The sequence below is a fragment of the Camellia sinensis genome, chromosome 2 (genome assembly GCF_055761805.1).
Source record: "Camellia sinensis isolate YWXY chromosome 2, ASM5576180v1, whole genome shotgun sequence".
Classification (NCBI taxonomy): Eukaryota; Viridiplantae; Streptophyta; class Magnoliopsida; order Ericales; family Theaceae; genus Camellia; species Camellia sinensis.
The window spans coordinates 212815846-212841091 of record NC_138962.1 but is presented as its reverse complement, the minus strand read 5'-3'; the positions used below and the strand labels follow the sequence as shown (position 1 = coordinate 212841091).

Sequence of the window (25246 nt, the reverse complement as noted above, 5' to 3'; positions counted from 1 at the left end):
TTAAACTCTATTTTATAAAAATATTTTTAAATATTTTAATTTTTTTGTTATGTATTTGATTACGATTTGAGTGTAGAGTTGTGAAAGTAGTATGGAGTTTCGAGTTATGTGTTTGGTTATGAGTTTTAAAAATAATTTTTTAATTGAGTTTTGTTTTATGTGTTTGGTTACGATTTAAGTGTAGAGTTGTTTTTAAATTTAAAATATTAAAATATTAAATTATTTTAATTTTTTAAATATTTAAATTATTTAAATTTTTACGATTTAAAATTTTTGAATATTTATTTTAATTTTTTACTTATTAAATTTTTTAGATTATTTAAATTATTTAAATATTTATGATTTAAATTTTTTGAATATTTATTTTGAAAAAAATTTATTTCTTTTGTAGTATTTTCAATTAAAAAATTGATTAATGTTATTTTTTGTTAATAATAAATTTTTTAATTGAATTTTAAAAAGAGTTTGGTTATGAGTGTTGATCAAAATTTTCAATAATGTGAAAGTAATGTGTTTTGTTATGAGTTATAACAATTTGAATTAAGTTTTGAAAACTCTTTTCAAAACTCATAACCAAACAAATTTTCTTACTTCACATGTCAAATCAAACTTTCAAAACTCAATTCTACACTCAATTCCACACTCAATTCAACACTTTATTCAAAAACCATAACCAAACAAATTTTCTACACTCAAATCATAATTCTAAAATACACAAACTCAAAATACAACTCATATTCTCAAATCGTAGTTACAAAGCTCTACCAAACGGAGCCAAAGTTTCTAAAGAAAAGGTCTACAGGCTAAAAAAGCAAAAAAACCAAACTTTTTTTGAACATATACCTCATTAACCATGTTATTCTTCTTTTCCATCCAATTTGTTGCTTGTTCTTCTTCTTCATCAAGGTAAAATACATGCAACTCATGACAAAAATATATTCACATGCCCATAGAGTCATGAGGAAGCCGCCACATGTCCTATTTGTCATGAGGAAGCTGCCCGTGACATCAATAGAGTGGTTTGGAGGCTGTTTTGCATTTTCACCCCCCGAATGTATTTTTTCGACTAAGATTAAGGCATTTTTGACTCCAACTTCCAACCTACGTGTGCTAATTACATGCCGTCTGTCCCCACAGGTCCAATGTGTCACGAGGAAGCTTCCCGTAACATCCACAGAGTGATTCGGGGGCTGTTTTGCATTTTCACCCCCCGAATGCCTTTTTTCGACTAAGTTTAAGGCATTTTGACTCCAACTCCCAACCTACGTGCACTAATTACATGTCGTCTGTCCCCACAAGTCCTATGTGTCACGAGGAAACTTCCCATAACATCCATAAAGTGATTTGGAGGTTGTTTTGCATTTTGGCCCCTTGAACGCCTTTTTCGACTAAGTTGAAGGCATTTTTACTCCAGTTCCCAACCTACGTGTGCTAATTACATCCCGTCTATCTCCACAAGTCCTATGTGTCCCGAGGAAGCTATCCGTGACATCCATAGAGTGGTTCAGGGGCTATTTTGCATTTTCACCCCCCAAACGCCTTTTTTCGACCAAGTTTAAGGCATTTTTTACTCAAACTCCCAACCTACGTGTACTAATTACATCTCGTCTGTCCTCACAGGTCCTATGTGTCACAAGGAAGCAACTCCTGACATCCATAGAGTGGTTCAGTGGCTGTTTTACATTTTTGCCTCTCGAACGCCCCGTTTTCGACTAAGTTGGATTATTTATTTATTTTTCAAGTAACTTAAATGAATGTTTGTGAAACCCAAGCTTGTTATCTACTCTATGTGAAACCCAACCATTTAGGCACTCTATTCAACTATTTCATAATTGATAAACTGCTAGTGAATATTCCTAATCAATTCAGGGAAAGTGAATATTTCATAGAAACATGTAGTTACCATTTTCCACATCAGAATGAAGTCCTTCAGAGTATCCAAACAGTGAGAATATATTGTGAATCTAACAAATTAGGCATGATTGTGGTTGTACATATTAGAGTCCTATTAGAGGCGCGATTGTATTAAAATCCTATTAGAGGCATGATTGTATTTTCCTTTTGGGTTAGGGCTATATAATCTAAGGACTGATTGTAATCAAATATCAATCTAATATACAGTTTTCGTTCAAAAATCTTACATGGTATCAAAGCTAGGTTCGAAACCCTAGCTGCTTCACATGTCACCATCAGAGTAGCGACTTTTCTCTCTCCAGACTCGCAAAGGTTCGAAACCCTAGCCCTCTCTGGTTCGTCTGGTTTGTCTCGTGAAGGCCCTTCTCTCTTCCTCGCGATCTCTGTTTGATTCGATTCGCAGCTATCCACTTCGGCTCTCTGGTTAATTTGGTTCATCTTCCTCGTGATCTCTGTCTGAAGATGGATCTCAACTTCAGTCTCTCTCTCTCTCTCTTTGTGCTTCGTGATCTCTGTCTAAAGATCGATCTCAGCTTCAGTCTCTTTCTCTCTGCTTCGCGATCTTTGTGCTTCAACTTGGGTATTTCTATTTAAAACCCTATTTCAGGAATATTGCACTCAAGCCCCATACTTGTCCGTTTATTACAAACTTTGTTTTATTACAATGTCGGTTACTAAAATCCAAGCCATCAAATGTAAACTCACTGGTAGCAATTATGCCTATTGGGCCAGTGTCATGAAGAATTTTCTTCTTGGTCAAAAAAAATGGGCTATGTTTCTGGTTTTGTTCCTCGTCCATCGAACTCGAAGGCGGAAGGGTATCTGCCTTCTTGTGACACTTGGAATTGTGATAATGCCCAACTTCTGACCTGGTTTCATAATTCTACGGATGACCGTATTGGAATGATGTTTTCCAAGTACAGTACTACCAAGGAAGTGTGGGATTATTTTCTAAGTGTTTATCAGCAGTCCAACTTTGCCAAGCGATATGAGTTGGAAACAACTATTCCGAGTGCTCGTCAGCGGGATCAAACTATTCAAGACTTCTATATTGAGATGACCGGTCTCTGGGATCAATTGGCTCTTATGCAACCACCTAGTCTCAAGATACTGGACGCTTATATTGAGTTTCGAGAGCAGGATCGTTTAGTGCAGTTCTTAACGACTCTATCCCCTCAGTATGAGGCTATCCGAGGTGGCATCCTTCACCGATCTCCTCTTCTCTTTGTGGATGCTATTGTTCGTGAGCTCTTCTCCGAGGAAACCCGTCTTAAGACGGCCAGTCAGACTCTGCCTCATTCTGTCTTCTTGGCTCCTGCCAAGCCTCCCTTGTTATCGACCCCACCTCCTTATCAGCTTCAAGCCACTGCGAAACCCAAGAAAGGATCATTAGGGCCAGATGAGTGTACTTTCTGTCATTAGAGGGGTCATTGGAAGAATAACTGTCCCAAGAAGGGACGTCAGCCTGCTCCATCTTCCCAGACACAATTCCGCAGTCCTACTTTGGGTACTTTCCGCCCTTCTACCGCTTGCACTACATCTACTCCGGCTCCCGATCCTGACTTGGCTTCTTTGAGTGCTCAGGTTGCACAACTTTAGCATATCCTCTCCACTTCTCAGCCATCCTCATCTGCCTCCGCTCTTACATCTCTTCATTCAGGTTTGCTTGGGTCCTCTTCAGGTATTCCTTCCTCTGTCTGGCTCTTTAATTCTGGTGCCTCTCATCATATGACTCCTCACCTTTCCTTACTCCAAAACTGTATCCCCTTTTCCTTTCCTATTACTATCAATACTGCTAATGGGACTGGTATATATGTCCAATCTATTGGGTCTGTTTTACCCTCTACTATGTCTACTATTACTATTCCCTCTGTTCTTTATATTCCTCAACTGTCTGTTAGCTTGCTTTCTATCAGTCAGCTTGATACTTCTGGTTTTAATGTTATCTTTTCTTTTTCTGTCTGTTGTGTGTAGGATCGGATATCTAAGAAACAGATTGGGACCGGCCGTAGAGTTGGAGATCTCTATGTGGTGGAAAGCCTGCATCTTCCTCAGTCTACCTCCCCCGTTGCACTTTCATCTTTTCAGTTAGATTCTCAATCGAGTCAGTTCTATTTATGGCATTCTCGCTTAGGTCATTTGTCTGTTGACTGCTTGCGGTCTTTAGCTCAATCAGGCTTGCTAGGTAAAGTTTCTCGTAGTCAAATTGATGAGTGTCGAGGGTGTAAACTTGCTAAAATTATAGCTTTACCTTTTAATAACAATACTTCTATTTCTACTTCCCCTTTTTTCGTTGTACATACTGATGTCTGGGGACCTTCTCCTATTCTCACTAAAAGGGGTTCTGCGTATTATATGTCCTTTGTTGATGATTGTACCCGCTATACCTGGGTTTATCTTATGGCTCATAAATCTGACTTCTATCAGATATATCGTACCTTTCAGTCTATGATCACTACACAGTTTGGGGCCACAATTAAAATATTCCGGTCTGACCTGGGTGGGGAATACTTTAAAACTGAATTTTGTGAGTATTTGGCCAAATTGGGCACCATTCACCAAACCTCCTGTATTGATGCCCCTGCCCAAAATGGTCGTGCTGAGCGTAAACACCGTCATCTCCTTAGCTCGATCTTTTCTTTTCTCTGCCTCTGTTCCAGCACCATTCTGGGGTGAGGCAGTTCTTACCGCCGCTTTTCTCCTTAATCGTATGCCGACTCCCTTACTCTCCGGTCGATCCCCTTATGAGGTTCTGTATTCCCAACCTCCCAATTATTCCCTTATGCGTGTCTTTGGATCTGCTTGTTTTGTCCTCCTTCCTCGTAAAGATAGGACCAAACTCAGTGCCTGGTCTGTCTTGTGTGTCTTTTGGGGTTACAGTCTTACTCAAAAAGGCTACCGCTGTTACGATCCTGTCTCTCGTCGCCTTTATGTCTCCCGTCATGTTGCCTTTCTCGAACATCTGTCTTACTTTCAGCTTCCCCCTCTCATTGCTCCAGTTTCAAAAGAGGATTTGGTTCACATTGACCCATTTCCTTCTGAGGTCTCGTCTAATGAATACATCTCCATAGTTCCTCATAAGCTTGTTCCATCTTCTCTTCCTGCTTCACCTCTCGCTACTTCTCTTCCTTCGGCTTCTTCTCCTCCTCCGTTATTAGTTTATTCTCGTCGCAAGGCTCCTCCTCCACCGGTTGTCTCTGCTCTTACTGCTACTCCTCCTGCTTCTAACGACACCGATCCTGCTGAACACCGATATCCTACTCGAGCACGTCATCCTCCAAACAGGTTAGGTTGGTCTAATACATGTTTTTTTGCTTCCTATCATACTTTTTTGTCTATTATTCACTCTTTTTCAGAACCTCATTCTTACAAGAAGGCATGTGAGGATCCTCATTGGGTTCAAGTTATGGATGATGAGTTGTCTGCTCTGCAGAAAACTAGTACTTGGGAATTGGTTCTGTTAGCCCTAAGGTTACTCAAACTTGAATTTCTATTGATTTTGATTAATGATGAATATTTTATTCTTCTGATTATTTGAAGTTTTCAAATTAATATTTGTGCTTCATGATTCTAATCGTTTTGAGACTCTAGAATATTATGTTTCAATAACTTTTTGGGATATCAGAAAATAAGCATGAGCTCTTGGTTGCAAAAATCTATCTTTGTCTAACACAGGTCCAAGGGTCGACACTAGAATAATCCTCAAGAGTGTTGAGTGTTCCAGAACAAAGGGTCGACACCAGAAAAACAGGGGTCGACACTAGGGAAAAGTTGGAAAAATAACTAAAGTGTTCCATATGCAAGGGTCGACACCAACAGCAGCAAGGGTCGACACCAAAACGCAGTATACACTTCAGCCACAAGGGTCGACACTAAATTAGCTAAGGGTCGACACCAGGAACACATGTAAATCAACTCAGGAAAGAAAAATCAGAGCAAAGGGTCAATACCCAATTTGCAAGGGTCGACACCTTTATGTCTGGGTTGAACTAAACCTAGCCGCCATCTTCCAACTCAAAGAGGGTCTCTGTGACATCATCATTGGACAAATGTTATTCTAATCAAAAGGAACTTTGGGACAACAATCTCTGACTTAATGGAGGAAACATTCTCCACTCACACCACTCCCAAAGTCTGAAAAAGAAAAAGCATGGAGACAACATCATATCCATCCACCATAGTTTTGTATTCCAAGCATGGGCATCACTTCCTTTGAGAAAGCTCCATCTCCAATGGTCAGAAAACAGCCTGTACCAAACATTCTCCACTCACAACAGCTGGAAACTTTTTCCTTGCCCAACTCCAACGGATAGTATACCCACATGGGTGTGTTTTTACTTCAAGAGATGAGTCGGATGGAAGCTATAAATTTGGATCTTTTCCAAATCCGAAAAAACAAGAGAGATACGACTGCAACTACACTAAGTATACCGAGCATCTTTTTCAATCTCCGAGATTTCACTTGTGTTCTCCCATTTTCAGATTTAAGCTAGTCCGAAAACTTACTTGTGAGCTTACACTTTCATAATCCATCTTTTGAGAGATGGTAATAGTCAAAGAGGACAGTTGAACCTCTTATTCTAGTTTCTTAGTTTCTGAGTGAAACATCTGTAAAGTGAGGCATTTTGTTGAGTGAGTTCCTTAACAGATTGAAGTAAGGCCTTTGGTAAAAAAAACCTCAAGCTGGAAGAGCTTGGTGGTGCATCGATTCATAATGAAGAAATTCTCAAGGAGGATTCTTAAGGAGTGGACGTAGGCCAGTGAGCCGAACCACTATAAATCTCTGTGTTAAGTTCTTCTTTCCTATTCTTTTTACTTTCTGTTAATCTATTGATTATCTGCTGCATTTAATTACATAAGATCTTTTGAACCTTATTTTTTGACCAAATTTTTTAATAACCCAGTTCACCCCCCGCCCTCTTGGGTTGCTTTCCTGTTTAACAATTGGTATCAGAGCCACGTCTCTAGTAGTGTGACTTAACCGTCTTAGAGTGATCTATGGCAAACCCTAGTTCTTCTCTCCCTAAAGGTCAAGCCTCAAACAGACCACCCTTCTTCAATGGAACAAATTTTAACTATTAGAAAACCTGCATGATTATGCACATTCAATCTACTGACTATGAAGTTTAGAAAATCATATGTGAGGGTCCTAAGGTACCCACAAAAACCGTAGATGGTCTGCTAGTACCTAAACTTGAGAGTGAGTGGACTAGTGCTGACTATAAAGATATTCTATTAAATGCCAAAGCTGTTAATATGTTGTATTATGCACTTGATGCTACCGAGTTTAACAGAATATACACTTGTACCACTGCTAAAGAAATTTAGGATAAACTTGTTGTAACTAGTGAGGGAACCACTCAAGTTAAAGAATCTAGAGTGAGCTTACTTGTTCATAACTATGAGCTCTTCAAGATAAAACCAGATGAAAACATATCCCAAATGTTCACTCGTTTTACAGATATTATAAACAATCTTAAATCTCTTGGAAATACTTACACGAATGCAGAAATTGTCAGAAAAGTGCTCCGATCATTGCCAAAAAGTTGGGAGAACAAAGTTATTGCAGTGATAGAAGCAAGAGACTTATTAACATTCAGTCTTAATGAGCTAATGGAATCTTTCCTAACCCATGAGATCATTATGCAGGAAGGAAAAGAAGAAGAAGACAAGAATAAGAAGAAAGGGATAGCTTTCAAGTCTACCACAAAATCTCAAGGGGAAGAAGAAGATGTTTTAGAAGAAGATGAAGAGATGGCTTTCATTACCAAAAGATTCAAAAGATTTATAAAGAAAAAGCAAGGTGTAAGGAAGTTTTTCAGAAAAGACTTCAACAAAGATCTTCAAAAAGGAGAAAGTCATAAAAAAACCGAAGTGATCTGCTATGAATGTAACAAGCCGGGTCATTACAAATTAGAATGTCTAGAGCACAAAAAACAATTCAAGAAGGATAAGAAAAAAGCCAGATTGCAGCATGGGAAGATGACAGTGATGACAGCGACTCAGAGACTGATATTTGCAAAAATGAAGTCGCAAATCTATACTTAATAGCACTGGAAGATGAGGTAAATGATGACACCTTTACCTTCGATGAATTACAAACTGCTTTTGATGAATTGCATGATGAATTTAAAAAATTAAGTTTGAAAAGTAGCTGTCAAAAGAAATTGATTTCTAGTTTCTCTCAAGAAAAGGAATTCTTAACTTCTCAAATCAATACTTTAGAAAACGAAGTCTTGACAATGAAAAGAAGAAAGAATTCTCAAAGGAAAAAGAGTTTTTACAAAAGGAAAATGAAATTTTGAAAAATGACAAAGTTGTCTTAAATGAAAACATAGAAGATTTAAAAAATGTTCTTTCAAAATTTACTCAAGGGAGAAATACCTTAGACAAAATTCTCAAAAGTCAAACTCAAACCTTTGGAAGAATGGGGATTGGCTATAAACCTTTTTCGAAAGCAACAACTTCCCAAAAATCCTTTGTATCATCTAACCATTCTCATCTTACATGTCATTACTGTGGAAGAAAAGGCCACATCTCTCCTTTATGTCCTGCTAAGAGAAACTCATTCAATAGAATGAAAAAGAAGTGGGTTCCCAAAAACACTTCAACTTCTAACTCTCATGGACCCAAGAAAAGATGGGTACCAAAAAGCCAACAAAAATCTGATTCTTGCAGGTGTGCTTTAGGTCAAATTTCAGCAACAACCGGTGGTACCTCGACAGTGCTTGCTCAAGGCACATGACCTGCGATAATAGAATCAAAATTTATTTTGATGATTTATTTGAAAGAGAAAAATAGAATCAACATTTATTTTGATGATTTTATGTTTTAATAAAATCAAAATTTATTTTGTCCCATTATTTCTCACCTAAACCTTTATCCTAAATGTTGTTAGAATGTATTTAATATTTGATTAAATCAGGAGTTCAAACAGCCCAAAACAAAGGTTCAAATAGCCTAACATAGCAGTAGGCCAAAAGGTTCAAAAGGTTCAAGTGGAAGATATTCCAATTAGTAATGATAGAAGTACAACGGCTGTAAATGGCTATAAAGGTTCAAAAGGCCAAAAGGTTCAAGTGGAAGATATTCAAATTTGTAATGATGGAGTGGAAGATATTCAAATTGGTAATGATGGAAGTACAACGGCTATAAATTCAAATAACTACAACGACTATAAATTCAAATGAATACAACGGCTATAAACGGCTATAATTTTCATTATATATACCAAAGCTTCTAAGGTAAACAAGTGACAAAAAACCTGAAAATATTCTTTGATCTATAATCACTCACATCTATTCTAAAAAATTATACACTGAACCTTATAGTTTTAAGCCCATCTTTCCTGTGTGAGATTTACAGAAAAATCAAAGTTTCATTTTATATATCTATATTTGAGAGATATTTATTGTAAGCTTTCTTTGAAAGTAAAAATACCATTTCATCTTGTAAAAGTGTTGCAAACACTGTGTTATTGAAATCTTGAGAGTGATTGAGAATCACTTAAGATTTGCAAGGGTTTGGACTTGTGAAGTCTATGTAAAATCCGTGGAGGATTGCTCCATTTGTAAAGAGGTTGCTAGCACCCCTGTGAAGCTAGAAGATAGTGAAAAATCTCAAGTGAAGCTTGAGGAATGGATGTAGGCTTGGTTGAAGCTGAACCACTATAAATCTGTTTGTCTCCTTTTCCTTAATCTCTTTACTTTCCTACTACTGCTATAGCTATCTAATATTCATGTGTTAATCATTTGATTTACCCTGTATGTTAGTTATACTTCATTATTATTTTGCTTGATCATTTACTGCTAAGTTCATCACTGTGCTTGTTAATAATTTCTTGTACTAGTAGTTAATTTTATTGGGGTATTATTAATTTTAATTTGTAGAAACCTAATTCACCCCCCATGGGTTACTTTTTGGGTAACAATTGGTATCAGAGCCTGAGACCCTTGTTTAGATTTAACAATCTTGAGTTTTTGATCCATAGTAACCATGTATTCTACTTACTCTGCTGTAGGACAAGCTACCAATTATGCTTTGTGGCTCATTATCACTAAAGGTCTTAAAATCCTTACCAAGGTAGTAGACCATATCAGTGTGCCTAAACTTGAGAATGAATTTAATGAGCGTGATTATAAACTCCTTCAAGCTAATGCTAAAGCCAAGCTTATTCTTGTGTGTGGACTAGATGCAAATGAGTACAATAGAATTTCTGGGTGTATTATTGCTAAAGTGATTTGGGATAAACTTGAAATCACCTATGAAGGAACTAGCCAAATAAAAGAGTCTGGGATTGATATGCTTATTCATGATTATGAACTCTTTATTATGGAATCATTTGAATCTATTTCTAAATATTATTAATGCTCTAAAATCTCTTGGTAAATCTTATACTAATGATGAGTTTGTAAAAAAAATACTTAGGTCTTTGCCAAATGAATGGGAAGCTAAGGTTACAGCTATCCAAGAAGCAAAAGACCTGACAAAATTAGGCATTGAAGAACTCCTAGGCTCACTCATGGCTCATGAACTTTCAATGATGGATGGCAGCAAAAAGGAAGCCATTTGGGAAGAAAATGATAAAGTAGCCAACCTATGCCTCATGGCTCTTGGAGAAGAAGAATCCACTCAAGATGAGGTAATTTCTAATTATGTAGAACTTGAAAGTGCTTTCAATGAATTACATGCCATATTTAGAAACGTTTGTATTAAGAAATCTAAATTAAAGAAATTAATTACTTCTCTTTCAAATGATGTGGATGTTTTAAAAATGGAAAATGCTACTTTGAAAAATGACTTTACGTCTATTGTCAATGAGAAAAACATTTTGAAAAATAATGTTGAGGATTTAAACAAAACTCTTGAAAATAAAAAGGAAAAGAAAACCTCAACAAGCTTCTTGCAAATAAAAGATGTGTTTTTGACAAAGTAGGCATTGGTTTTGACTTTTCTAAACTTTTTATGAGATTAAATGTTCTTGAGACTAATCCCTATGGACCCAAGAAAGTATGGGTACCAAGAAAGAAATCAAGATATTTTATAGGTGGAATCTCAAAGAACACCAAGGACTTCAAGAGGAAATGCACAACAAGAGTGTTCAATCTAAAGAACAAAATCAACTCCTACAAGAAGAAGAATGATGAAATGAAAATCACCAAGATGAACAATAAAGGTAATGTATAGGTGAAGATTCCAAAGAGGTAAATGAAGGTATAACTCCTAACACACCTTTAAGCTTAAAGTTTTATATTCTTTAAGGTGTGATTTGTGTATAATAGGTTGTGTCCAGTCATTGCTTCCATATAACCTAATTGTACTATATTTGCTAAGTCATGTTTTGCTAGTTTCTTTCAAACATTCATTGAACTAAAAAATGAGAATTATATTATTTTGATAAATGCCTATTAGAATATGAATGATTCATGTTTTCATTAACATTTTATATCATGTCATCCGTTGCTATGAAAAAGAGATAAGAAGTGATAAAATTTTTTGTGAGCATACTTTTCACATCTTATATATGACTTCATACTAATATATTAATTCCTTTTTTAGTCATATCTTTGTAGAATCAATTTTGATGTCATAGCATGTTTTTGAGATGTATACTATCTATATTTTGAATTATACATTTATGATCTCAAGAATATGCTCAATATGAAAATTTCATACTTATATGCTTTACATTTGAATATTTGAATGAGTTATAAAATTCATTGATTATGATCCATCAACAATATCTAAATGAAAAGAAGTATTATACGTTTGTAGAGACATTGCATCTATCCTATTGAATATGTTTTGAATATGGATTATATTGACATATATCTCATGAAATGTTTTTGAGTGATAAATTGTTGAATTAATTGTTTATAGCATTCATGTTGTGTTCCACATTGAGTAAAATGTTTTATCACACTTGAGCATGTGGATTGAATTGATGAAAATGTCTCTTGATGATTTTATATGTCGCATCAATTCTTGATAGAACAAAGAGCATAAAACAATATTTTCTCATGCATATTATGCTATGTGCTACAATTTAAAAAATTTGAAGAATAGCATCTCAAGCTCTTGATTGATCATGGTTCATACTGAAATATTTCCTATCTTTTGAGTTTGCTTACTATGCTTGCTTCATGAGTTTAAATGTGATTGTGCTATACAATTGCCATATCTCTACAATATCACAATAGAAAATGGAAGCACCAATTTAGGGGGGAGAAATCATATTTGCTAACATACTTGTTAAACCTCTTTGAGATAAACTCTTCATGAAAGAAAATTGAAGATTGAAAACCTTCCAACTCTTGAATCAAAGGTATGCCTCCTCACTCTCTTAAGCTTTTGAGATAAAAATTCTATCTTATATCCTTTGAGCTAATACTGTTATTACTTTGATATGAAAAAGATTGATTATGCTTCATATGATTTGCAATGTATACAATTTGATGATGCTCTTGCCTAAAAATCATACCTATGCTTAAAATGTGTGTGATATATTGAAATTCATGATTTTTTCTTGGTATATGGACTGCTATACCTTGAACATGCTTCATTTTTTAGATTTACATTAGCTCCATGAGATTATATTGAGTTTAACCTATTATGAGCAATATTTGGTATTTTACATAATACTTAAGCTATGATTGTTAAATCTTCTAGATTGCATATTGGTATCCTTGGTAGATTGCATGTTGGTATCATTTTGGCATCCTTATTGGTAACATTTGGCATCCTATTTGATATTATTGAGGAGAACATTTCAGTTATGAGCTTTCATTGTTCATATCTCCTATTGATTTTGCCAAATGAAACAAAGGAAAGAATTTAAACTTGATTAGTTCAAAAAATAAATAAATAAATAAAAATCCCCTCAGATTCTATTCTATTTTTGATATCACATTTGAGTTTGCACCTCACATATTCTTTTTTTTTAATTATATTGTATAAAATCTGCACACTCTTGCCAGAAATTGATTGTTAGATCATGCTCAAATCGATTGTTAGATCATGCTTAACTGCTTCACATATACTTTAAGTTTAATTTCTGCTGGTATTATTTTATTTTATGTTAATTTATTTTATTTTTTATTTTGCTATTAAGCTTAATTTCTTTTATTTTTATTTTTTTTCTCCTTATTATTTTTTGTTTGGACTTAATTTTCTTATTTTTTTTCTACTTTTTAATTTCATTTTTCAGTACTTAAACATAAAAACAAAAACAAATCAACATACAAATATTTACATTAAAAAAAAAACAACCTTCATTTTTCTTACGGCCATACGCCGATCAAACTAAACATATTTCAAAAAAAAACAAAATAAAAAAACTACCCTTCATTTTTTTTTCCGGCCATATGCCGACCTCACTTACTCGCCTCTTCCATCGTTTTCTTCTTCTTTTTATCACCTTGGGCGACCCTTGACGCCCCTGCCCCCGTGCTTTCGTCGAGAGCGACGACTCCCCGCTGACTATCAAAGGCCAAGAACGTTGCTCCAAATCGGGCCATGGAAGTGGTCTTCCATTTGAGCTCTTTATTTTCGGCCTTCAGTGCGTCTATTTCTGCTCACGCATCCTTGTACATGCGCTAGAGCAGAGAGAGTTGGGCGTTGACCTGATGGAGCTCACTCGTCCTGTTCTGCAATCGGTGAACCAATTTTGTGACTGCCGTCACCATCTCCATACAGGACGTCAGCGTGAAATGATTGGCTTCTATGTCAGATTGAGTTGCCATGATTTGCTCAATCGACATCATAGGAAGGTTAGGAAGAGGAATGACAAGAAGAGTAGGAGTAGGGGCACTCGGTCCAGCAGAGCTTATGGGATCGTTCAGGTCCGGAAATAGAGTGAGGGGACGAGATGAGGAAGCCATGGTTTAGAGATGAGAGCTATAAACGAAATGAGTTGCAGAGAAATAGAAGAGAACAGACTGAGGTTTTGCCTCCTCCGTTCAGTTTTTTTGTCCCTCGATAAGGAAGACGAAACAGACGAGAGTGGTGAAGAAGAGATAGAGGAGACTGGTGCAAAAGAAAATGGAAGAGTGTGTGATTTAGAAGGCGGCTGAAAAGAAGAAGACAAGGAGGGTGAGATAGCCGAGGTGAGTGGCAATCGAGGAGAGCTGCTTTTGTCGACCAATGACGCAAAAGCCAGGCCGCGTGGCAACAGCGTTTTGCGAAAAACGAGAGCGACGCGGGAAAGTTGTATATGTAATATATATATATATATATTTGTTGATTGACCATTGATTGATATATATATATATATATATTTGATGCCATTTACCACTATCATTTTCCTCCTCCTCCTCCAGATTCTGACCCATGATTTCCTTTTGATAATGTCACAGGGGGAGAAATTATATGATATTATGTATTATGGTATTATTTTCAAATTATGGTATTATTTGAGAACTAATCTGATGATTATGTATTTATCGTTTGATATCTTAGTCTTATACCATGTTGTTGATTAAAGCTTATTTATTACACATGTACTAACCTATGTATTTAGAAATGAATTCAGAGAGTATGACTTGAGGGGGAGCTTTTCTTACTCTCAAATCAAATCAAATCATCATTGTGTGTCATCATAAAAAAGGGGGAGATTGTTAAGACTTATTTATTTTGATGATTTATTTAATTATGTTTTAATTTATTTGGAAGACAAAAATAGAATCAAAATTTATTTTGATGATTTATTTGAAAGAGAAAAATATAATCAAAATTTTTTATTATATTTTTCTTTTCCAAATAAATTTAAACATAATTAAATAAATCATCAAAATAAAAAAGTCTAACAAGAGCAATGTTCTCAACTCTTAAATCCAAAGAAGGAGGTCATGTAACCTTTGGAGACAATAGTAAGGGAAAGATCATAGGTGAAGGCAGTATCGGTAAAACTTCCTCACCCATTATTGAGAACGTATTGCTTGTTGAAGGGTTGAAGCATAACTTGCTTAGTATTAGTCAAATGTGTGATAAAGGCAATCATGTTTCTTTTGATAAGTCCTACTGCACTATTAAAAATTCTACTGATAACTCAGTGCTTTTTGTTAGACATAGGGATGAGAACGTGTATACATTTGATTTGCATAGCTTATCTCCAAATCATAATGTTAAGTGTTTATCTGCTTTAAATGAATCTGGATGGTTATGGCACAGGAGATTAGGACATGCTCATATGGATTTGCTTTCAAAACTTTCAAAACTGGACTTGGTCGTTGGCTTGCCAAAAATTGCTTTTGAAAATGATAGACTTAGTGATGCTTGTCAACAAGGAAAACAAACACGAGTCTCTTTCAAATCCAAAAACATCATTTCCACATCTAGACCACTTCAAATATTGCATATTGACTTATTTGGACCATCTAGAACCTTAAGTCTTGGAGGAAAATCTTATTGTCTTGTTTATGTGGATGATTATACTAGATTTACTTAGGTGATTTCTTGACACACAAAAGTGATACTTACTCTGCTTTTTCAGCTCTTTGTAAACGTATTCAAAATATGGTTAAGTCTTACTATTTGTACCATTAGAAGTGATCATGATAAAGAATTTGATAATGATGAGTTTATTCTATTTTGTAATGAGCATGGCATTGATCATAATTTTTCTGCTCCTCGAACTCCTCAACAAAATGGTGTGGTAGAAAGAAAAAATAGAGTTCTTGAGGAAATGGCTCGTACTATGCTTTGTGAAAATAATCTGCAAAGATATTTTTGTGCGAAAGTCGTCAATACTGCTTGCTATGTTATTAATCGTGCCATGATTAGACCCATCTTGAAGAAAGCACCATATGAACTATGGAAAGGTAAAAAACCCAACATTGGCCACTTTCATGCATTTGGTTGTAAATGCTTCGTACTCAATAACAATAAAGAGAATCTTGGGAAATTTGACGCAAAATCTGATGAAGCTGTATTTCTTGGCTGTGCAAATTCTAGTAAAGCATATCGCGTTTTTAATAAAAGAACCTTACTCGTTGAAGAATCCATACATGTTGCTTTTGATAAATCTAACTCATTTGCTTTCAAGAATATTGTTGTTGATGATACTGCAGATTCTAATCCAAGAATTGAAGGCATTTATTTATCAGAAAATGATGAACTTCATTCCTGGAAACCCAATGTTGAAATCTCTATGGAAGATCTTCAAAAAGAATATGCCCATCCCATAAAGGAACATGATCTACACAAAGAATGGAAGTATGTTCATGGACATTCCAAAGATCTCATTATAGGAGATGCCACACAAAGAGTAAGAACTCATTCTTCTATTAATAATATCTGTGGTAATTTAGCTTTTGTTTCTCAAATTGAACCAAAAACTTTTTCTGAGGCTGAACTTGATGAAAACTAGATTTTTGCTATGCAAGAAGAGTTAAATCAGTTTGAAAGAAATGAAGTTTGGAATTTGTCTCCTCGCCCTAAAGAATATTCTGTTATTGGAACTAAATGGATCTTTCGAAACAAAATGGATGAATCCTGTGTTGTTATTCGAAACAAAGCTAGACTTGTAGCCCAAGGTTATAACCAAGAAGATGGTATTGATTTTGACGAAACATTTGCACCTATTGCACGCCTTGAAGCTATACGTATGTTGCTTACATTTGCTTGTTTTAGAAATTTTAAACTTTACCAAATAGATGTGAAAAGTGCCTTTGTAAATGGTTATATTTCAGAGGACGTGTATGTTGAACAACCTCCTGGTTTTGAAAACCACAAACACCCAGACTACGTGTATAAGCTTTCAAAAGCCTTGTGTGGTTTAAAACAAGCTCCTAGAGCCTGGTATGAACGCTTGAGCAATTTTCTTATTGAAAAAGGTTTTTTTCGTGGAAAAATTGATACCACTCTTTTCATAAAAATAAAAAATGATGATATGCTCATTGTTCAAATTTATGTCGATGATATCATATTCGGAGCTATTAATGAATTTTTGTGCAAGGAATTTGCTAAGGATATGCAGGGGGAATTTAAAATGAGTATGATGGGAGAGTTGACCTACTTTCTCGGATTACAAATAAAACAAACCCAAGATGGTATTCATCTACAAAATATATCAAAGATCTTCTCAAAAGATTTGAAATGGATTTGTCCAGACCCACAGCAACTCCATCGATTAAAATCGACAAAGATCAGCAAGGTAAACCAGTAGACGAAAAGAAATATCGAGGTATGATTGGTTCTTTACTCCATCTAACAGCTAGTAGACCTGATATCTTGTTTAGTGTGTGTATGTGTGCTCGTTTTCAATCAGCTCCAACAGAATCACACATCACCGCAGTAAAACGCATTTTTAGATATCTCGTTGGCACTCCACTTTTGGGTCTTTGGTACCCTAAAACAAATGTTTTTGATCTTTATGGTTACTCAGATGCCGATTTTGCGGGATGTAGACTTGACCGAAAAGCACTAGTGGCACTTGTCAATTTCTTGGAAATTCACTCACTTCATGGTTTTGTAAGAAACAAAATTCTATGGCTTTATCTACAGCTAAAGTAGAATATATTGCCGCTGCTAGTTGTTGTGCTCAAATACTTTGGATGAAACAACAACTTCTTAATTTTGGATTTCACTTTGATCACATTCCCATTAAATGTGATAACACTAGTGCCATTAATCTTTCAAAAAATCCCATATAGCATTCACCGACTAAACACATTGAAATAAGGCACCACTTTCTACGAGATCATGTACTTAAAGGTGACATTGAACTCGAATTTATGCCTATAAGCCAACAACTAGCCGATATCTTTACCAAGCCTCTCAATGAGGAACAATTTTACCTTATACGAATTGAGCTTGGCATGTTAAATATTCCTATATGATGGTTACTATGCAAGGTTTTAAAAAGCGGCCGCAACCATTACGTAACGCCGTTACGTAACGGTTTTGGCGGTTACCGCCACCCGTTACGGCCGCTTTTGCAGTGTGATTGAGATTCACAGGTGTGTCGGCCGCAGCGGCTGCCGTAGCGGTCGTAACAGGCCGTTACGGCTGTTACAGCACCGTTACGTAACGGTTCCAAACTGTTTCTTCCGAAAAAACACACAAAAAAAAAGCTAAAAATGAGGGAAAAGGGATAGAGAGAAGAGAGAAGATAAAGAGAGAAAATGGAGGAGCAAGAGATAGAGAGAGAGAAGAGGGAAGATGAAGAACATGTTATTAATTTGTTGAAACTGTAAGACCTATGCTATTCTATTCAGCTGCTATCACTAAACCATTTTGTTTGTGTGTGTCTATCTATATATTGTTTGAAAATAATAATAATAATAATAATAAGTGTGGTCATTATCTATTGTCATTATCTATTTGGCTTGGTTAAAATATGTATATATATATATATATATATATTTAGGCTCTTATTTATTCTCTTACTTTTGTCATTGTTTATTTTATGTATAATTGTTAGTGATTGATTTTTTGTATAATATAAAGTCATTAATTATTAAAATAAAATGTAAAAAACTCAGTTTATAGTGATTTAAAAATATGAAATATATTGCATCATACTTAAAAATTTACAAAAATTGATCAATATTTATTTTTAACCCAATAAATATGATCATGGAAAAAAAATATGCGTATCGGTAAGTTTTTTTCAAATTGTGCGAAAAATAAAAAAATTCACGGTTCCGGTTACCGCAACCGTTACACTACGGCCTTTACACCCCGCAACCGCAACCACGTCACCGCCACCGTTACGGCGACCGCAACCGCTTTTCAGAACCTTGTTACTATGTATTATTATACTTCTTTGTAAAATTTGTTGTGATTTGCACTGGTTTTTTGCTCGTCGGGACCCCTAAGGGTTGACCCCCTACTCTATAGGGTCGACACCCTGTGAATCAGCCTTGCGTTTTTCATTACCAAGGGTCGACACCCGTCTTCTCTGGTGTCGACACCACTCGGTTTTTGGTTCACTACCTTTTTAGGGTCAACACCTCTCTTCTAAGGTGTCGACACCTGATGGTTTTGAGGACACTGCTTTTTAGTGTCGACCCCCCGTTCGAAGGGTCGACACCTCTCTTTACGAGGGTCGACACCCTCTTAAATATATTTAAATACTCCTCGACCCTTCCTATCTCTCTTACGACACCATTAAATCCCTAGCCCTAACCCCCTTTTCCTATTCTGGCGATCCACATTTCAATCCTCTTCCCTCCTTCTAGCGACCGCCTACCTTCTTCTCATCATGGAATCTCAAGATCCTCTTCCAGTTCAAACCAAAAAGCGTCCTCGTTCCTCCACCTCCTCAGCCACTGCTGCTACCTCTTCCTCTGTCCAACGCTTTAAGAACAATGAAGCTCGATCCTCCTTCAACAAGGACTTCAATCGACGAAAGGTAATTTTTGGCAGAACCATTGATCTTGCATTCTTTGAGAAACATTCCATCCCTATAAAAACTTGGTTTGACAACCAAAAATGGTCCTCCTTGTTAAAACTTGACTGTGTCATTTACCCCACACTGATCAAGGAATTTTTTGCTAACCTCTCTTATGATACCCAATTTGCTCCTCATACCCTCGATTGTTTTGTCAAGGGTGTGTCCTTTACTTTAGATCCCACTATCATAAATTCCATTTTAAAAACTTCCAATGACGGAGAAAGGGTCACACCAACTGTTGCTACTCTTCACTTGCCTAATTACTCTCATCTTATCAGTCTTCGGTTCCTCACAAATAATCCCGAGTTACATGATCAAGTCACTGTCTCTGGGAAAGACCTTTCCCTCGAACTGAGACTACTCCATCACATTATCACACACAACATCATTCCCCGTTCTGGCCGTTTCGATGCCATCACTTACGGACATACATTTCTCATTCGGGCCCTAGCCACTGGTTACCTCATTGATTTTGGTTTTTTGGTAACTCACTGTATTATTCAAGCTCACAAACAAAATAATCAGGCCCTTCCCTTTGGAATGATTTTCACAAAACTCTTCAAGCATTTCAACATTGACCTCAAGGGGGAAGAAAAAATCCCTCGAGATCCTTCTCGATATGGGGCTGAAACTCTGCGTAATATGGGATACTCTCTGATCAACCGAATCTGGACCAAAACCAAGAAACCTAGTCTCTCTTCCCCTGGTTTCTCTACCCCTGGTTCCTCCCTTCCCAGTTCCTCTACTTGTCACTTCTCCTCTCCTAATCTCTCTTCTCCACCATCTTCTTTTGATCTCTCCTCTCTATCTCTTAAAATCGACCATCTTGATTCCTTGGTTCAAGGTCCCCTCTTTGATGGGATTGCTTCAATCAACTCTAGGCTCAATAATCTAATCCTAGGGTCCACCTCACTCCCTGCCTCTAACATCCCCTCCTCTTCTCACACTATCCCTGCCTCCTCATCCTCCGCCATGGAAGAAAAGATCGATGAATTGAGCGCCTTGGTTCTACAACTTGTCACTCAGCAGACTGCCATGCAGAAAGACATTGATCGCATGAAGCTACAGCAAGAACAAGTCATTGCCGCTTCTAAAGAAAGTGTTGAGAGTATGGTAATAGCCGTCTACGGGATCAAAGCCTCCAACGAAGAATTTCGGCAAATTTTTCAGCAACGCTGGGATGCCGATTTGGGTAAGCAAATCTGCAAATTCATGCTGTGGTTTGCCCAAGGTTGGCACAAAGCTGCCCCACATTGGCCTTGCCCTCCTCCTCCCTTTCGCTGAAGCTACACACCTCTTTTTGTTGATGACAAAAGGGGAGAAGAATATCTCAAATGGTTAAAACTTTTTGTCAATATTTTTGGTGTCATTCAGATTATTACTTCATCTTTTTTGTTGTTGGTTGGCTATATATGTATATGTTGCACAGTTTGTATTTCTCCCAGGGTAGCAACTAGATGAAATAGATGGTTGTACATGTCTTGATTACAAACCTCTTTTGGTAACACCAGTTGGAAAGATTATGTTTGGTGTTGTTTTGGTTATTCTACAAAGCTATATGAATCTTGTTAACATGAAACATGTCGATAAGGAAGTAATAATTTATTATGTCTTTCATACACACGCTCGTGGGAACTTATGAAGAGCTTGTGATTTCATTCAATGCTTGTGATTTCATTAAATACAAACAAACACACTGACAAGGGGAGCTTACTCTATACAAGTTATCTTATTATCTATATATATACATGTCTCACTCACTTTGCTTCGGTCATGAAGCCCTATTGATGGGGGGAGTTTTCGATTCTTTTCAAAACCTTCTTTCTCAAAAACGCCTTTGAAACATATAGTTTGAAAACTTTAAATATTTGTCATCATAAAAAAAGGGGAGATTGTTAGCCCCAAAGTTACTCAAACTTGAATTTCTATTGATTTTGATTAATGACGAATATTTTATTCTTCTGATTATTTGAAGTTTTCAAATTAATATTTGTGCTTCATGATTCTAATTGTTTTGAGACTCTAGAATATTGTGTTTCAATAACTTTTTGGGATATTAAAAAATAAGCATTAGCTCTTGGTTGCAAAAATCTATCTTTGTCTAACACAAGTCCAAGGGTCGACACTAGAATAATCCTCAAGAGTGTTAAGTGTTCCAAAACAAAGGGTCGACACCAGAAAAGCAGGGGTCGACACCAGGGAAAAGCTGGAAAAATAACTAAAGTGTTCCAGATGCAAGGGTCGACACCAACAGCAGCAAGGGTCGACACCAAAAAGCAGTATACACTCCAGTTGTAAGGGTCGACTCCAACAGCAGCAAGGGTCGACACCAAACAGCAGTATACACTTTAGCCGCAAGGGTCGACACCAAATTAGATAATAAGGGTCGACACCAGGAACACATGTAAATCAACTCAGGAAAGAAAAATCAGAACAAAGGGTCGACACCCAATTTGCAGGGGTCGACACCTTTATGTATGGGTTGAACTAAACCTAGCTTCCATCTTCCAACTCAAAGAGGGTCTCTGTGACATCATCATTGGACAAATGTTATTCTAATCAAAAGGAACTTTGGGACAATAATCTCTGATTTAATGGAGGAAACATTCTCCACTCACACCACTCCCAAAGTCTGAAAAAGAAAAAGCATGGAGACAACATCATATCCATCCACCATAGTTTTGTATTCCAAGCATGGGCATCACTTCCTCTGAGGAAGCTCCATCTCCAATGGTCAGAAAACAGCCTGTACCAAACATTCTCCACTCACAACAGTTGGAAACTTTTTCCTTGCCCGGCTCCAACGGATAGTATACCCACATGGGTGTGTTTTTACTTCAAGAGATGAGTCGGATGGAAGCTATAAATCTGGATCTTTTCTAGATTCGAAAAAACAAGAGAGATACGACTACAACTACCCTAAGTATACCGAGCATCTTTTTCAATCTCTGAGATTTCACTTGTGCTCTCCCATTTTTAGATTTAAGTTAGTCCGAAAACAAACTTGTGAGCTTACACTTTCATAATCCATCTTTTAAGAGATTGTAATAGTCAAAGAGGACAGTTGAACCTCTTCTTCTAGTTTCTTAGTTTCTGAGTGAAACATCTATAAAGTGAGGCATTTTGTTGGGTGAGTTCCTCAACAGATTGAAGTAAGTCCTTTTGTAAAAAAAACCTCAAGTTGGAAGAGCTTGGTGGTGCATCGATTCATAGTGAAGAAATTCTCAAGGAGGATTCTTGAGGAGTGGACGTAGGCCAATGAGCCAAACCACTATAAATCTCTGTGTTTAAGTTCTTCTTTCCTATTCTTTTTATTTTCTGTTAATCTATTAATTATCTGCTGCATTTAATTACATAAGATCCTTTGAACCTTATTTTTGGACCAAATTTTTTAATAACCCAATTCACCCCCCCTCTCTTGGGTTGCTTTCCTATTTAACAGGTTCCTTTTCCTGATGGTAAGAACTTGGTTAGTTGCAAATGAGTCTACAAAGTCAAGACTCATTCTGATGGGTCTCTTGAGCGCTACAAAGCTCGTCTGGTTACCAAAGGTTTCTCTCAAGAGTATGGTCTTGATTATGAGGAGACATTTGCTCCTGTTGCCAAGATGACTACTGTCTGTACTTTGATCTTTGTTGCTACTATTCGTTCTTGGCCTCTTTATCAAATGAATGTTAAGAATACTTTTCTTAATGGCCATCTCCCTAAGGAGATTTACATGCGTCCTCCTCCTGGCCTTCACCATTCCACTGGCTAGGTTTGTCGTCTTCGATTTACATGCTGACACACACACAACATAAAATGGCAAGTCCAGTAGTGGACTACATGGAACTTGCTGCGTCTCCGATTCTACCTTGAAGGCCACTCTTGTATTGGAAGTGCTAGGTTACCAATTGTCCCCAAAACTTAAAACTATTAGGAAATGGATCTAACAATGTATATCAAGCTATTCAACAGCCTTCCTCACATGCAACCTCATCTTTCTTGCACATGGGGATGCAAACAAACAAACATAGAGAGTTTTCAATGCAAGCAAGAGAAAGTGTTAGAGAGTGAAATTGCCTGTTTAGAAATACTTAATCTTTTTGTCGTTTGTTTAGAAATAGAATCCTAGAAAGTGTTGGAGAGTGAAATTGCCTGTACAAACCTCTTAAGCTTTTAAACTTATATTTGGTTTCCCCCAAAATATGCAGGGAAATTCTTCTTCTTTTTTTTCTTCTTTTTTTGAATCAACTAAAATATAAGAATTTTCAGCAACTTTCATGCTTTTCAAATTAAGAAACTAAAATTTTGCAATCATTTTCTTGCAAAATTTTCATTCTAATCAAATGCATGCAAGAAAATAATTCATTTCTTTTTCTTTTTCTTTCACTTAAATTTCTATCATTTTCACTTCCAATCATCATTTTCTTTCTACTAGTTGGACCCCCACGTGCTACGCGCGTGGGGGTCATGTTACATTTGGAAAAAATACAATGTCATACTAATGGCAACACAAAATTGCTGCAAGGTTTACTTTTATTTGTTCTAGTTTTGTACCACCACCACTAATTACAAAACAAACTCTACCTCAAGGAAGCCAACTATTATCAGAAAACAAAGAGAAGCAATGTCCATATCTTTAAATTTAATGACTATATTGTGTTTATACGTCTCATGCAACTAAGGATACATTGTGTTTTATGTCACATACTAATTCAACATAGGATACAATTGAATACTGTAACTATTGCAATAAACGACCAACATGCAAACACAGAGCTTTCCTCATATCCAGATCCAACGACTTTTTTCTTCGATGCTTCAAAAAGAACATCAATTTCTCTGCTCATAGGATAATTTCATAAATTGTGTTTGGTGCTAAAGTTTCAATACTAACTTGAATAATAAATAAGTGAGATGACATCCTTAGTGTTGAGAGAACATAATCGCTAATACACTAATACTAATTCAAGTAATATTGCGAATAAATGGCTCCACTACCAAATTAATGGCAATGTGTCAAGTAAAGAGAAGCAAGCATGACTATTATACCACAAAAATCAATGGTGATGATTCCCTCTAGCACAGACTTCCAAGGCTCGTAGTTGGAAAATGGTGTAAGGAAGCATTTGTTGGAAGCGAATAAATAAAATCTATTTTAGAATTTAACTATACCTTCTTTTTAAAATAAAATAAAAAAATTAAACGTTCCTTCAAATTTTTATTTTTATTTTTTTTACATATGTATGTAAATAAAATTTTAAACAAAAATAATATTTGGAATAAAATGTCAAGGACATTTTTAAATTTATAAAAATAATAGTGGTTGTTTTATTGAAAATGAAGTGACTACAACGAATTATATTTTTATGTATGAAAAAATTATGAAAAAGTCTCAATATAAAGATAATATCCATCATTATTAATATGTAAATATAATTAATCTCACTATGTATAAGTAAAAATTATTAGAGTGTTAGTTATAGTTGCATGTGGAGTTCACCTTTCATATGTTGCTTTACTATTGGTTAGTGATATCATATGTCAATAATGACATGATATCACTATTATATGAAATTTTTATTGAAATTTTGTTAACAATTGATTTATCTTACCATTATATAATTAATTCATTTTACGACTTAACTATATGACTTTTTTACATTGTCCATGATACACTAGTTACACGCAATACTTTCTTTTCAATTTTACTCGAAATTAATTGTAAAATTTTATGTGAAATACTTTTATAACAATTTATTTAATTTTTGTACTTAATATTAATTCAAAAATTATTATTATCTTCTTATTGTTGGTTACGAAAAAAAAAAATTGTAATTAATAAGTACCCCTCCTGATTTAGTTTCCTGACTCCGCCACTGTGTATTAAAAATAGAAAAAGTCATGATAGTGGCAATGCACTTCCTATTTGAAAACTGAAATATTGAAAATCAT

At 35.8% G+C, this 25246-nt stretch overlaps 3 protein-coding genes across 3 annotated transcripts in view; 1 reads left to right on the top strand and 2 right to left on the bottom strand.

Annotated features, from left to right (window-relative positions):
* The window catches only part of LOC114272442 (putative disease resistance RPP13-like protein 1), a 295308-nt gene that overhangs the window by 161299 nt on the left and 108763 nt on the right, over positions 1 to 25246 (bottom strand). The window lies entirely within an intron of this gene.
* LOC145820620 (uncharacterized) overlaps positions 1 to 25246 on the bottom strand; it is a 46743-nt gene that overhangs the window by 19974 nt on the left and 1523 nt on the right. The gene's annotated exons all lie outside the window — the stretch shown is intronic.
* Positions 2680 to 7962, top strand: LOC145819412 (uncharacterized). The gene is made up of 6 exons (XM_082913401.1): positions 2680 to 3319; positions 3596 to 3810; positions 3889 to 4441; positions 4575 to 5204; positions 5271 to 5385; positions 7263 to 7962. The coding sequence occupies exons 1-6, from the start codon at positions 2680 to 2682 to the stop codon at positions 7960 to 7962; spliced, it is 2853 nt and encodes a 950-aa protein (XP_082769527.1).